At 38.6% G+C, this 15,289-nt stretch overlaps 1 protein-coding gene across 14 annotated transcripts in view; it reads right to left on the reverse strand.

Annotated features, from left to right (window-relative positions):
- Positions 1-14,670, reverse strand: part of LOC129776995 (protein bride of sevenless) — a 28,259-nt gene extending 13,589 nt beyond the window's left edge. The window contains exons 1-2 of one of the 14 annotated variants that reach the window (XM_055783013.1): positions 14,369-14,670; positions 12,330-12,847 (exon numbers count right to left, since the gene is read on the reverse strand). In XM_055783013.1, coding sequence (XP_055638988.1) covers positions 12,330-12,372 — 43 coding nt within the window. In that variant the 5' untranslated portion in view covers positions 12,373-12,847; positions 14,369-14,670. The other 13 variants (XM_055783005.1, XM_055783017.1, XM_055783015.1 and 10 more) reach the window with 13 other exon arrangements.
- Between the last annotated feature and the right edge of the window lie 619 nt (positions 14,671-15,289).

The following is a 15,289-nucleotide window of genomic DNA, read 5'->3' on the forward strand; positions in this document are numbered from 1 at the left end:
AATGGCCGCCATTTTGGCAATTTTTCGAATTTTCAAAAACCCCTATGTAACGCTTTAGATATTGTTCTAAGGTTTCAAAATATTCATTGAAATTCGTTCTGCGATTCCCCGTTGCTTCAGAACCGATACCACCATCATTTTTCGTGCACTCAAAAAATGGAAAATACATCTTCAAATATACCTTAAACAAATACCAAGATACCCGAACACTTCACTTTCTAACATCCGAGAAAAAATCACGAAAATTCATCATTTTTCGACCTTCCAGAAAGGGTTCCCTCCTTAGCGAAAACCTTAAAAATCACTTCACCTATTTTCCTGACGTATGATTACGTCTTTTAGTAATGGTGCCAAATCAGAAAACAGGGCACGGCTAATAAAGGGCTAATAAAGACACAGGTTTCCTGTATTGTTCTCCATTGCTTCTAAAAATCCACGCAAACTCATCGACACCGCCATTCTATCAAATATCCTATTCGGTTCGTATTTCGTAGTCGTAGGTTAAAAATGCGGTCATGTCTTGAACACTTCCATTCTTTATTATTATAATTTTTTGCAGTCCGCGACACTATGACTAACACGCGTTTGTGGCCCTTCTGGAAAAAACGGTTGAGTACCACTGCTTCAGAGTTTCGAAGTTTCACAAAAATAGCTCTTTAGTAAAGTTTTGTTAGTCTTGGAAAGGACCGATTGGATTGCATGGATTTGAAAAAGCATTTGAAAGTGGTTTAATCATGATTTATTCATGTTCTTGCGAGAACAATACACAAACTGACCATATTTGGAGTTTTTGCCCTTATGACAATGCACACATTGCACTAAGTATTCATCGTGTTATACAAAAATACAGAAGCACCATTCATTATACGGTATAAAAATCGATGCGGGGCTTACACCGAAAAAATGGCATTGTTTTGTAAACAGCATTAATAATTCATGTTGATATAACAATCACACAAATGATATAGTATAGAAAACACAAGAATGTCAGTCGCCAATGAACTAAACGGAATTTATTGAGAAGTGGAAGTGCGAAGCGTCAGCTAACAACACACACACAATATGTGATTTTCTTAAATACATCGAACGCATATGCCACAACGAATACGAAAATCTATTCTTGGCTTAGTGTCTCTTTCGCATCCCACTGTGGGTAAATGCAGAATATTCACACCATCAAACCGCACAGAAAACACCCTATCTACCTTTTGCAACACATGAAACAAACAACTATGTGTACATGTGATGCAGTAATTACAGAAGCACTCTCCACCTGACCGTTTGACACACTAGCAAAACAGAAACTGTCTGTTTGTCGCAGCAAAGGCAGTATTCATTATGTTGCTTTCTTTTCGTTTTCACATGGATCTTCGCAATTTCGTGTTGTTATATTCAAATTGTGGCTTGCTATCACGTTATGGTCGAAACAGTTTGAGGAGTAACAGATGGAACCAATGTGATTTTCGTTTAGATAATTCTTCACAATTTTCAATTATTCAGTAGTTTTTTTCAACAAAATTATGACTCAGTTGTGAGGTTCATTTCTAGACATTTCTATTTTCTAGATTTAATTAAATGTTGGGCAAATGTTGGCCGACAATTCATGGATTTCGCAAGATGATAACGCGCCATCGCACCGAGCACGAATTGTACTGAATTATTTGACCAAACATCGAGCAAGCATCGTATTCCCCTGATATAGCTCCGTGCGACTTTTTTTTTTGTTCCCCAGGTTGAAGTTGCTATTTCGTGGAAACAGATTCCAGTCGATCGAGGAGATCAAAGAGATTGCGACGAGGGAACTAAAGGCTATCCCTTCGTCAGGATGCATGGAGAACTGGGTTAAGCATTGGCACATGTGTGTTGCTTCAGATGGATCATGTTTTGAAGGAGATAAAATAAATTTGCACGAAATTTTACTCTTTTTGACGTAGGACTACGTCTTACATTAAGGGTTCCAAATCAGAAAACAGGTCACGTTTTGACGTAGGACTACGTCTTTCATTTCTATACCGGGGTGTAAAATCAAAGTTTCGAAAACGAAAGCGTTACGCCGGAGACCGAGATTTTGAGCGTTAATAGCTCCTAAACAACTGAACGAAATGGTATGATAAACACTTCATTCGAAAGATAAAATGTCTACGCGTTATATACTTGTTACTTTTTGATCCAAAAACTTGTTTCAATAGCCTTAAAACTGCTTTCAAAACAGGCTATTGAAATCACCAATCGGTATATATGCGAGCGCCGCTCGGAAATCCACTCAGTTATAATTGAACAGCGATTGGAGCATGTTGTTGCTGTTGTGGTGAAGCACTTCGTTTATCATGAAAGCGCGGATGAACGGTGCCACCAAGAGCCTGTTTGTGCACCTTAGGCCAGAAGGCAATCCATCAAGAGGAGAGTGAAGCCACAAACGGTTCCCCGGGAAGAGTTCGGAGCAGCCGCCACACACACACACATACACGCGCGGAACTCTTCGTTTGGATGCCATTCAGCATCGAGAAAATTCCGGAAAGATTCAATCGTTGCTGAAAAATAATCTGCCAGTTCCCCTGGGAATTGAAAAATACATTCATGTGAAAGAGTTTATTTTAATGTTTTCTATCCATGTAACACTGCGACCAAATATTTTTCAATCAAGTGCTATAAACAGGTGGTTATCGAGTAAGCATTAACCACTGATGGGCTTCGAGTATCGAGGAAAATCTGGAACAAACTAATCGTTGCTGAAAAATACCCTGCCAATTCCCCTGGGAATTGAGAAATAAATTGATGCGAAAGAGTTTATTCTAATGTTTTCTATCCATATAACACTGCAACCAAATACATTTTGTTTTGTGATTTTTCAATCGATCGTAATTTAACATGGAAGCTTCTGAAAATTATTCTTCCCCATCAGTAGAAAATTTTCGTATTTAATATTGTATGCGCGCGTAACGGAAAATGTTTCGCATCGCGAAAATTATATAAAGATTCCGGAAGAATATTAGCGTTGCTGAAAAATATTCTGCCAGTTCCCCTGGGAATTGATAAATTCATGCGAAAGAGTTTATTTTAATGTTTTCTAACCATATAACACTGCGACACATTTGTTGACGTAGGACTACGTCTAACCGGAAGATATAGGGGGTGAAATGGAAATCTAGGCACTGAACAAGTAGGAAAAAATGCAAGATTTGGAACGCTTATAACTCGAGCATTTCTCAATAGATCGCAATGGTTTTGACATCAATTGATAGGAAATATATCTACGCATCTATCATAATGAATAACATTTCATTTTTCTTGAGATAAATAATTGAATAATTGTGAAATATCAAGCATTGTCCAAATGCACTATGTGCCTATTTTTGATTGGTCCATTTTGTGCTCCTCAAATCGTACCGACCAAAACGGGCAACCAGAGCAGCAGCGAAATAGAATGAAGCACCATTGGAAAGGAAAAAAATGGGTGGGTTGTATCTATGATACAACCGCAAGGTTGACGTGGGACTACCTTAGGTTAGCAATCATTCGTTTAAATTCTGGATTGAATGAAACAGTTTCCAAATTCAATTGAATTCAATGCTTTGTGAGTAAAAAGATTGTATATTGCCATGTAAGGTCAATCATGCATTGTGATAGATTATGTTCTTCGTTACAAGTAAATTTAATGTCGTACCTTTTACGTTTGGTATGATGCCTAGGAAAAAATATATGTACGGAAGAACTATCAAACGATTATTTTATTTTACATTTCCCTCTGAATTTTACATCTCTCAAGTGTACGTACTTCTCAAATCGCGAATTTGCTTGAAACTGGAAAGTTCATTCGCTTCTAGTGTCTGCACGATTTTCCCAGGTTCCTAAGTTTAGAAGGTCGTGTTAGGACAGACATATTCCAGTCTGCAGAAGGCAAGCGAGGACAAAAGTACAGAGCCGATTTCCCCAGAAACATTGGTTTTGAAGTCTGTGTTAGGGAAACACATTTCAATCGGAACAAAACTACCCCCGATTTACATGTATCTGCAATGCCAATTTCCCCAAGCTCCTAGATTGCAAGTCTGTGTTAGGGAAACACATTTCAGTCGGAACAAAAATACCTCCGACTTGCATGAATTTGAAATGCCGATTTCCTCCAGAACACATTTCGGTGGGAACAAAAGCTCCCCCTACTTTCATGTGTTTGCAATGCCGATTTCTCCATCGCTGCTTGGGTTTGAAGTCTGTGTTAGGGAACATTTTTCGTTGAGAACAAAAGTCCCCCTACTTTCATGTATTTGCAATGTCGATTTCCCCAAGGCTGCTTGGTTTTGATGGCTGTGTTAGGGAAATCGTAAATCGGGCCAATCAAAACGAGGCAGTTAGGGCGTTTAGATAACGCCTAATATTTTACAGTTATTCAATTGTTTATCTAATGAAAAATAACATTTTGTTAGTTGCGATAGATGCGTAGAAATATTTCCTATCAATTGATGCAAACATCTTTCCGATCCAGTGAGATATGTTCGAGTTATAAGCATTCGAAATCGAAATTTTTTCCTGCATGTTCTGTGTTCAGGTTTTAATTTAACCCTCCATATATCCCGGTTAGACGTAGTCCCACGTCAAAAGAAAAAAATGAACGAAACATTGGTCGCTGTCTCACACATGCGTAATTCTCGAGCCAGCCAGTCAGCTTAAAAATCCCCGCTCCACTGCCGTAACGATCATTCTCATTCAAACCGTACACCACATCGGTTCGCATCAAAACACTTCAACAAACCAACCCAAGCAGCCATGTCTGGACATGGCAAAGGAGGAAAAGTGAAGGGAAAGGCAAAATCCCGCTCGAACCGTGTTGATCTGGAGTTCCCCGCAAGGGTAGCTAGGCCGAGCGCGTTAGTACCAGTGCACCAGTCCACCTAGCCGGCGTTATATAGTTTCGGCCGTCAAAGTGATCGAGTTGGCTGGTAAAGCTGCTCGCGACGATAAGAAAACCCGCATTCAGAACAGAACACATTCGGTTCGGTGGACATCAAGTAAACAACAGGCAGTTGCAGCGAGTGGCAAACGCAATCGCAAAACGGCAGCTGGTAGTAGAAGAAAAAAGTTTGTTCTTTGGTGGCAAATCCAGAATAAGGCGGCATCGAGGGCGTTCGAAATGGTTTTTTTTTTCAAAACCACGAGTACAAAGTTTTCTAAAATTCCATAAAACACGGCGCTTATCAGGGCCATTAAATCTTTCAAAAAAGAGTTTACGAAATACAGTTCAATGCTTTCTAAAATAATAATAAAACACAAATTGATTTTTTCATAATTTGTTTGCCAGTATATGATGAGTATGTGAATTTGGCAGTTGTTCTGAGCTTATTTATGGTTGGAGACTTTCCCGATTATTCAATATTCATTAATTTTTAAATTGCTTCTAGATTGAAAGTACAGTAATTTACATTTAGCTCGACATTCAGCTAATTGGACGGACCTGTAATGCGACATATTTAGTTGGAAATTTTTGTAAACATAAAGTTCGAGATCCAAATTATGACCCCACATCGAAAGTCGACACTGTACCACTGTCATCGCAAATGTTCAATTACAGGTTAAAATCGCCTCCAATGCGACACTGAGTGGTGTTTCGGCACGTCGCATTAAATGTAATTTACTGTACAACATGTCACAAGCTGGATGGGAAGAAATTTTCCAACTGTGAAAGCTGTGGCGAGTGGCAAACGCAATCGCTAAACAGGAAGGTTTAGCCGAACAAGATGGGGATATCGAGTGATAACAAAACAATAAACTCTTTAGATTAAAGATAATTTTGTGATCCTGAAAAGGACCCTTTTTAGCCTGCATGTCAATCCAACGAGCGAACAAATCGTAATGAATGTATTTTTTTCCATCGCTGCCTTTTAACGCTCTTTCGTTCGTCTAGTTGGACTCGCCCGTTTGGCTTTGTCTGCTGATTTGTCTCTATCCTGTGAGTGTGTACCGCTAGAGTACAAAAGGCGCGGATCCGCTGAAAAATATATCATTCTCTTTCAAACCGTAAATTAGTGTGGTTGTGTGGCATCGTTTCACATCACATCGCATCAACGGATTGGTGCCGGAGCACCAGTATACCTAATAGCGGTTATAGAATTTCGGCCGCCGGAGTGCTCGAGTTGGCTTGCAAGGCTGCTCACAACAATAAAAAAAAACCCGCAAAACCGAACAGAACAGAGCACATTCGGTTCGGTGGCAACAACTAGTTTCAGCGAGTGGCAAACGCAATCGCAAAACGGAAGCAGATAGAAGAAGGAAAAAGTTTGTTTATACAGACTGCTTTGGTGGCAAAACCAGCCACCGTAAAACACGGCGCTTTTCAGGGCCATTAAACCTTTCAAAGAAGAGTTATTGAAAGTTTTTCACAATACCAATGCATTCTAAAGAGACATAATATGACATATAATATAAACTGATTTATTTTGTTTATCTTGTTCTTGAACTTATTGGTGGTTGGGGTCTTTTAAATTGATCATTCAGTTTTCACAAACCCATGCATGGTTTCCGAATTAAAAATGGCTTCAAATTACAACACATTGTATGCAGGATGGCATTAACGAATTTTCTCGGTAGCAAGAACTGCTTTCTTTGGTTGATAACTGATGTTGAAAAATGAATGACGTTACATCTGCATTGTATAGAAAAATAACTAAGGAGCAACATGATGAGCTATGTATTTCCTTATTCTTATTCTTATTCCTTCTTCTTTCTTTGTTTTTAAGAGGCTTGGAACTTTGCAGTTCATTCGCCTCTATGTATTTCCTGCTGCTCTGTTCTTATTTTAAAGGGCTTTAATCCGAAGGTCATTCGTCCATGTATTTACTGTTGGTTTTTCAGAACGCTTATAGCTCGTTTATTTGTCGACAGATCGTAGAGTTCGTCTCCAAAACCTCAGTTCTTTTTCATTTTTATTTACTTTGTTTGCGGAAACTACAAATCTTACAATTCATTCGTCTCCGAAACACGGAAACAGTTTAAGGTACGGTAATGTGCTCAATAGTGAAATATATGATAGTGAATGAGCTGATGACCACCTATGCATCCCCTATCACAGCCATCATTTCGATTGTACGATATGTGCATACGTCGAAAGATGCCCTGCGTTTAAATTAAATGTTAAAAGTACAAAGCCTTCGGAAAAAAATCAAGAATTAACTATAAGACAGCGAGAAAAAATTGAGAAAGTTTGTAAAAAAAACGCAAAAACACAACACCAAAGGTTCTTTTCAGAACCCCCAACATGTTCATGAAGAGTAAACAGTAAACTAATCCATTTTTCAGGTAGATAGGTAGGTATTCACGTAGCAGAAGAAAATAAAACAATATATTTAAAATATATATTTAGCAAAAGCTGTCCCCTTCGTATAGTCCTACGTCACTCCGGTTATGTCCCCGACATTACCCACCCGTCTTTTTTTTGTGGTTTTTCAATCAAGTGCAATTATCAGAGTTTATTTTAACGTTTTCTATCCATATAATACTGCGACCAAATACAATTGGTTTAAAATACAATACAATTGGTTTTGTGATGTTTCAATCAAGTGCAATTAACAGGTGATCATCGAGTTAGAGTTAGCACTGGTGATGGACTTCGAGAAGAACCCGGAAAGATATCGCTGCTGCAAAATAATCTGCCAGTTCCCCTTGGCATTGAAAATAACATGCAAGCGAAAGAGTTTATTTTAATGTTTTCTAACCATATAACACTGCGACCAAATACATTTCGTTCTGTGATTTTTCAATCAAGGGCAATTAGCAGGAAAGATCTGAAGATTATTCTTGCTCATCAGTAGGATATTTTCGTATCCAATATTGGATGCATAAAACCTTGTACCTCTAACGTAACGCTCTCGTTTTCGAAGTCCCCCGAATATTCATTTATTCTTCATTCAGAATGGATTCAGATTGAACTTCAAACAAATGATCACTGAATCAACGATAGTCCTACGTCACCATTGCGGTTATACCATAGATATAACCCACTTCCTGTTTTTATGAAATAAAGTTAACGTTAATAACTATTTTTGCTGCGAACGGATTTTAACGATTTGCATACCAATCGAATCGGAAACTTTCTAAGATTTGTTTGATATGCTATACATTACAATCCCATTGTCTGTATATGGTTTAAATTGATGAAAATTGGAAGCATTCCCATTTCCCTATACATTTGTTCTGTCCATTTGTGTATTTCCCGAACAGAGCTGTCAATAACGAGCAACTTATGCAGCCGCTATAATAGAAACAGTCAGAGACGAATGAATCGTTGGATTTAAAGTCTCCGTAAACAAAGGGAAAGAAGAAGAAGAAGAAGAAGAAGAAGAAGAGTAGAATCAATGAAGGGGATAGCGAAAAAAGAATAGTTGCGATGTAAATAAGCTGTCGCTAGCGTATAAGTATTGAATCTCCTCTGAGGAAAATTCATAGAATCTTTCTGTGCCCGAAACAACAAAGGTCGCTTATTCTGCTCGTTTTGTTTTTTATGTTTCTCCCCGAGCGAATATGTCATTTTCAGTTTATCGCTGCAACTGTGTGCATCTGTTAAGACGCGTCCACATTATGCCCAATAATGCCGATCGGCCTGTACCATGCGGCATATTCGGTTCGTTATGTAATGCGCACGAAGCCGAATCCCCATCGAATGCACGAAGCCATCACGAACACATGAAGCACAATGTCGTCAACGCTAATTTACTTCGTTTTGTTTTGGCTCGATTTTCTTCGATCCGGACCCACTTGTTTCGGGTTTGGTTCGGTTTGATTCGAGTAGGTTTTCGACACGTCGGCAAGCTCGGGCGGTACGTCCACATTTTGTCGGCTTTACCGGGCGGCCAAGGCCGATTGGCGTAATGTTGACGCGTCTTTAGGCGCGTGTTTGATGCTTGTTGAATGGCGATGCACGGAAGATGCCTCTCGTTAAATACTCAGTGCAATGCTGGCATTGATATAAAGAAACAAATTGCGACATATGACCAATTAGTGTATTGTTCCCGCAAAGGCAAGAAAGAATCGTTGTTTTTCGAAATGATTTTACAAAACCACGCAGACCATTAAACCTTTTCAGGGTCCCGGGAACTTTTTACTAAAGAGTTATTTTTGAACTTTCGACGTATGCGCAAATAATATCCGAAATGATAAACCAACAAATTGAAAAAAAAAGATTGCGTAGTCCTACATCCTAACCTACATCGTGTCTCGGATACTACCCCTCGATTTTTTTTGTTCATTTAAAAAATCCAGGTACTTTCTGATCATAGGCTATAGTAAAAGGAAATCGTAAAGGGTCAATTAGAAGATCAATCAATGAACAGTTCGGCGATTGGATCCATGAATGTTCGCTTAGTAAGAAAACGTGAATGTTTGAAGGCATTGATAACAAAAAATCCAAGTTTGCCAGGTCAGCTAGTTTAGAAATTTTTTTCCGAATGGCAATCGCTTTACTTCTGGGAATTTAATTAGCACTCACTAATTTATTCCATTTTGTTTCATTTTTAATACCGAATAACCAAATAACAATTGCTTCAGCAGTCGCTATGAGATGAAGAACCAAAAAAGAATCTTTTGTTTACTGGAGTATTTAGAATGCAAATTGTGTGGGACAATTATTTATGACTAGCTGACCCGGCAAACTTCGTCCCGCCCAAAATTTGTTTTTTGATATCAATACCTTCAAACATTCACGTTTTCTTACTATGAGCAAGTTCATGGGTCCAATTGCAGAACTGTTCATTGATTGTATTTCTAACAAAATTCATCATTATAATATCAGATTATTTTCAGACACAATTCTAGTTCAAGATTTTTCAACCACTTGCAGATAACATGTTTCTCCGTTACATGGAATAAATGTTTTATACAGAAAATATGATAGAATAAAGACAACCCAAAATCGGACAATTCCTTCCTCGAGTTCTGCTCTTATCAACACATCCGGCGAACTCTTTTTTTTTATATAGATAGAAGAAGATAAAGGAGTGTGTTTCATCACATTAAAATCCATTTCCAGTTTCGAACAAAGGTCAATTTCGCCAACGCAAACATCAAATGGACTAACTGTACTTGTCACTATGTAATTGTAGAACATATGGGAATTTAATTCTCCCTTTTTCCTTCAAAGTTTTCCAAAAATTATCAATTGTCATGTTTGGTTGGAATATTTTTGGCTGAAATATGTGTAATATTTTTATGGGAACCTCTCTCCATTCCAGAGGAGGGAGGGGTGTCATACCATTATAGAAACTTTTCTCATACCCAAAAGTCCTCACATCCCAAATTGTGTTTGATTAGTTCTCGAGTTATGCAGAAAATTGTGTTTCATTTGCATAACAGCCCACCCTTAGAGAGCGGGAGGAGTGTCTAACCACCATAGAAATATTTATTGCATCCTAAAACCTTCTTCTTCTTGGATGGCATCAACGTTCCCAGTGGAACCATCGCCTTCTCAACGTAAGTATTACTTGCGTCATTTTTATGAGTAGTACTTTGTTGAGATTTCTATGCCGAATAACACGCCTTGAATGTATTCTGGAGTGGCAAGCTCTAGAATACGCGTGACAACAGTGCAAGTCAGAAGAAATTGCTATGACTAAAAATCCCTCGGCCAGAACAGGAATCGTACCCGAACCCCGGCATGATAATGTGGGACGCTAACCACTCGACCACGGGAGCACAATCCTAAAACCTCCACATGCCAAATTTGGTTTCGTTTGCTTGATTAATTTTCGAGTAATTCAGAAATTTGTGTTTCATTTGTATGGCAGCCCCCCTCTTAGAGAGGGGGGTTGAGAGTCTAACCACCATAGAAACATTTATTGCACCCTAAAACCTCAATATGCCTAATTTGGTTTCATTTGCTTGATTAATTCTCGAATAATGTAGAAATTAATGTGTAATTTGTACGGCCTCTCTTGAGGGGGCTGCCATACAAATGAAACACAAATTTCTGCATAACTCGGGAAATTAATCAAGCAAATAAAACTAAATTAGGCATATGGAGGTTTTAGGGTGCAATAAATGTTTCTATGATGGTTAGACACCCCACCCCCTCTCTAAAGGGGGGTTGCCATACAAATGAAGCACGAATTTCTGCATTAAGTGCGATTCACATACAACATCCACGTCACGTTCACGTTCCGTCACGTCACGTTGCGTCAATTATTCTTCCATGAAATTCCTATTGAAGCATTCACATACACCAGCAACGGCAAGTCGAAGTTCCCGTTGCCGGTGCATGTGAATGTTTACATAAAAGCTGCTTGGAAGTATAATTGACGCAACGTGACGGGACGGAACGCGAACGTGACGTGGATGTTGTATGTGAATCGCACTTCACTCGAGAATTAATCAAGCTAATGAAACCAAATTTAGCATGTGGAGGTTTTAGGATGCAATAAATGTTTTACGGTGGTTAGACACTCCACCTCCCTTTTTAAGGGGGAGCTGCCATATAAATGAAACACAAAACTAATCGAGCAAATGGAGCCGAATTCGGCATGTGAAGGTTCTAAGGCACGAAACGTTCCTATGATAGATAGACACTCGTCCCTTCTCTCTGAAATTTGGCATATGGAGTTTTAGGGAGCAATTAATGTTTTTATGGAGGTTTGACACTCCTTTCTCCTCTTCAAAGAGAAGGAGGGGAGGGTGCTGAAAAACTCGAGAACTAATCAAACAAAAAATTAAACTTAGCATATAGAGGTTTTAGGGATCGATAAACGTTTCTATGGTGGTTCGACACTCCTCCCTCCTCTCTAAGGGGAGGCTACCATACAAATGAAACACAAATTTCTGCATAACTCGAAAACTAATCAATCAAATGGAGCCAAATTTGGCATGTGAAGTTTTTTGAATATGAGGAATGTTTCTATGATGAATGACACCCATCCCTTCTCTGAAATGGAGAGGGGGTCCCGTAAAAATAATACACATATTTCAACCAAACATGACCATTGAATTTTTTTTTATGTGATAAAACGCACTTCTATATCTTCTTCTATTTATATAAATAAAAATGGATCACCGAATGTGTTGATAAGAGCAAAACTCGAGAAAGGAATTGTCCGATTTAGGGCAATCTTTATTCTATCATCTTTTCTGTATCAAACATTTATTCCATGTAACGGATAAACATGTTATTTGCAAGTGGTTGAAAAATCTTGAACGTGAATGTGATAAGGAAAAATAAATTTTGGGCGGTACGAAGTTTGCCGGGTCAGCTAGTTATAAATGAAAACATTGCTCTACAATCAGAGCTCTCAAATGATATAGCAAATGTTTTTTTCTTATCCTGATCATTCGTGATTCTGCAGCATTTTTATACGTACCGAAAATGCAAACATATGTACATAATCCGATCTCACGCTTCATGATCACCGGTGCATCCGCGGCCGCTGCATTCAGCTTTCCCTTCCGTTAATTGTAACAAATAGCTACAAAATTCCAATTCACGCCTATACCGATCACAAGCTATCTGCATTCGGCAAATCACCTAGAAACGTTGTTCACTCTCACTGTATGTTTTCGACATATATCTTCAGTTCAGATACGATTCACTTCGCCCGAACTATTCAAACACTTTCATGAGCCGCAGGTTGCACTTTTCACCATTTCCTTGCATTTGTTTACGTTAATCACTTTACCCAATCACGCGCACTTGTCTGGCTTTCCGACGTCCGGCGACCTTGAATGTTCACCACCGACTGCAACTCTTCGGTTTCAATCCTTTGGTGGCCGATATTAAAACAAATCCGAGACAAATAGTTGTTGTACTATGCTTTTTGTCCTCATAATTTCGATCAAACACTTTCATGGTGGTTATACTATTTGTGAAAAATCGATACGGCTTTCGTCAACCGTTGTTATTCACCGGGGCTCAATTGGTCAGACGTGTTGCACTACGAGCTACCTAGAGGGCAATCAGCAAATCATGTTCAGTACCTAGTTTGGAGGTAAGTGCAGTCTTAACAGCTGAACAGTATTTGCGATGAAGGAAATGACAAAGTTTATACGAAAGAACAGAGCGTCTTACGAACAGTAATTGGACATGAATCAGAGGAAGGTGCACATGAGGTCGCGATTCAAGTCTAGACCTATTAACTATCACTGGGAAGGGTTGTCACTCATGTTCAGACGAAATTTTAATCCAATCACTAACTATTTATGAAGTTCAATTATTGAATTATCTTAGTTTTTCGTCATCAGTCAATTCAAGCGGAACGAAATGTGAGCTGACCTATCGAAGGGCCATGTGTTCGGTCTACCAAATCTTAATCAAATTCTTTTGTTTGCTCTTTGCTCAAAAATCGTATTTGTGCCGATGAAAATACTCACTGTCTTTTATAAAGTTCGTATAAAGACTAGCAAAAGTTTATATATGATGAAATTCTGAAATGTTCCGAATGTTCGAGAAAAATGTGTTTATTCAATTCAGGTAGCCATCGACAAGAATTCAGCTTAACACTGTTTAGAATGCTAATTTTTCTCACTATTTTAGCAAACAAATTATTATCATCGTAGATCTTTCAAAGTTTACCATTTCGCATGGGAATGGAGACGTTCGAACACATGTATTAGCAATCATCGGGGAATGATTAAGTACACCATAATTGTCTCATTCACATGCTTCTTTTTGATTCCGCGCCACACAATATTGGAAACAAATTGATGATTAGAATACAGTAACTGACAAACTAATGAAAGCTATCAGCAGAACAAAAACTGATAATTTCACGGTCGGATAAGCACCACTCTACCCATGCGTATATGGCTGCACCTTCGAAACACAAACAATGGCCACAACATACGCGGCTTATTCTACCTTTATGTTAATTTTGAAAAAGTGCAACACTAACTAAAAAGCGAAACGGAAGCAGCTCTAGCACCTGGGACGCGTGTTTTACTGTTTTACTGTTTTTTTTCCTAGCTAGTGACCGATCTAATTGACTACCACCGGTGAACTGTTGTGCCACTCGCGTTCAGAACTTTAGCATAGCTCAATTTGAATATTTCACTTCGTCGCCCTCACATGCTTTTTCATCGCTCTTTCAAATCAACGAATTTACAGCACAAAGAAGGACATGACGCATGATAGTGTTACCCTGGTGGCCACATAGAACATACACATAACATGACTAACTACATTTCAAACAATATTGGGCCGCGATAGGAAAGTCTCGTGTGTTTTGATACACAAAACATGATATTTTTGGTCACCTGTCCGCAATTCAATTATTGTTCACTGATGTTTTCATTCTCCGAAGCGTTTTCATGGAGTTTTCACTATTTCGCCTAAAAATACCACTTCAAACTATTGCATGTAGATTATAGCAATAGCACTTTCAAATTGAGTTGCTGAGGAACACACCAGTTAACCGCTTAAGGAAGTTGCTTTCACTATGACAACCGCAACCGAAACGTGGTCCAAACAAACCACGCCAAACTTGGAAAGCCGCACAGTTTCTAGCCAACCGATTTGTACACTATAAAAAGTAACGAAGGGCGTAATTATTTTTGCTTTTTGCGTTACTATTCAACAACCCGGTGTACTCAGATGCTAGAATTTTAATGTTTTGTCGAACCCAATTTCAGCTTCTAGATGTCATGAAAATCAAACAAAATTTCACTGAATCAACACAAAAACTGAACATCGCGCGAAACGCTGCAGTGAAGGGTTCGAGTGAAACTGAAACCAATATCGCAATAGACAAAAAGCCGAGGCCCACCACAATTAAACACTTGCAGTGGCGCAGGTGTGTATAATTGAATCGTTCCTTTCGCTCTCTCTCTCTGCAATATGTTTATGCCATGTTTCGAACGTCTGCAAAAAAAATAACCATAACTACCCTCACGCCGACCAAAAAGAATAGCAAGCGTAACGTAACGTAATATTGAATATTATTCGATAATATTTGAATCGAAACATCACAAAATGTGTGTTATTATAGAATGCAATTCCATGCGGCTAGCGTGGTGGGTGTCTCACATGTCGTGAACTTCGGGATCGATTCTTGATCCAGTCAAAGGAAGTTCAAAATCACACGAGTATAGACGTATTCTCGAACTTGCCACTCAGAGTATAATAAAGACGTGTTATTATATTAGGTTGGGGAAAACATCTACTATTTTTGCGTGAGATTCAAAACTTTCTTTAAGATGTTTCGGGTTGTCCGATTTGGGTGAAATATGAATATGGTTTACTGTATAAATCGATGCCATCTTAAATGTATCTTTATCATGCATCTCTTTTAGAATTCTTGGTCCTCAATAAGCTTGAGCTTGGGTACTT

The sequence above is a fragment of the Toxorhynchites rutilus genome, chromosome 3 (genome assembly GCF_029784135.1).
Source record: "Toxorhynchites rutilus septentrionalis strain SRP chromosome 3, ASM2978413v1, whole genome shotgun sequence".
Lineage (NCBI taxonomy): Eukaryota > Metazoa > Arthropoda > Insecta > Diptera > Culicidae > Toxorhynchites > Toxorhynchites rutilus.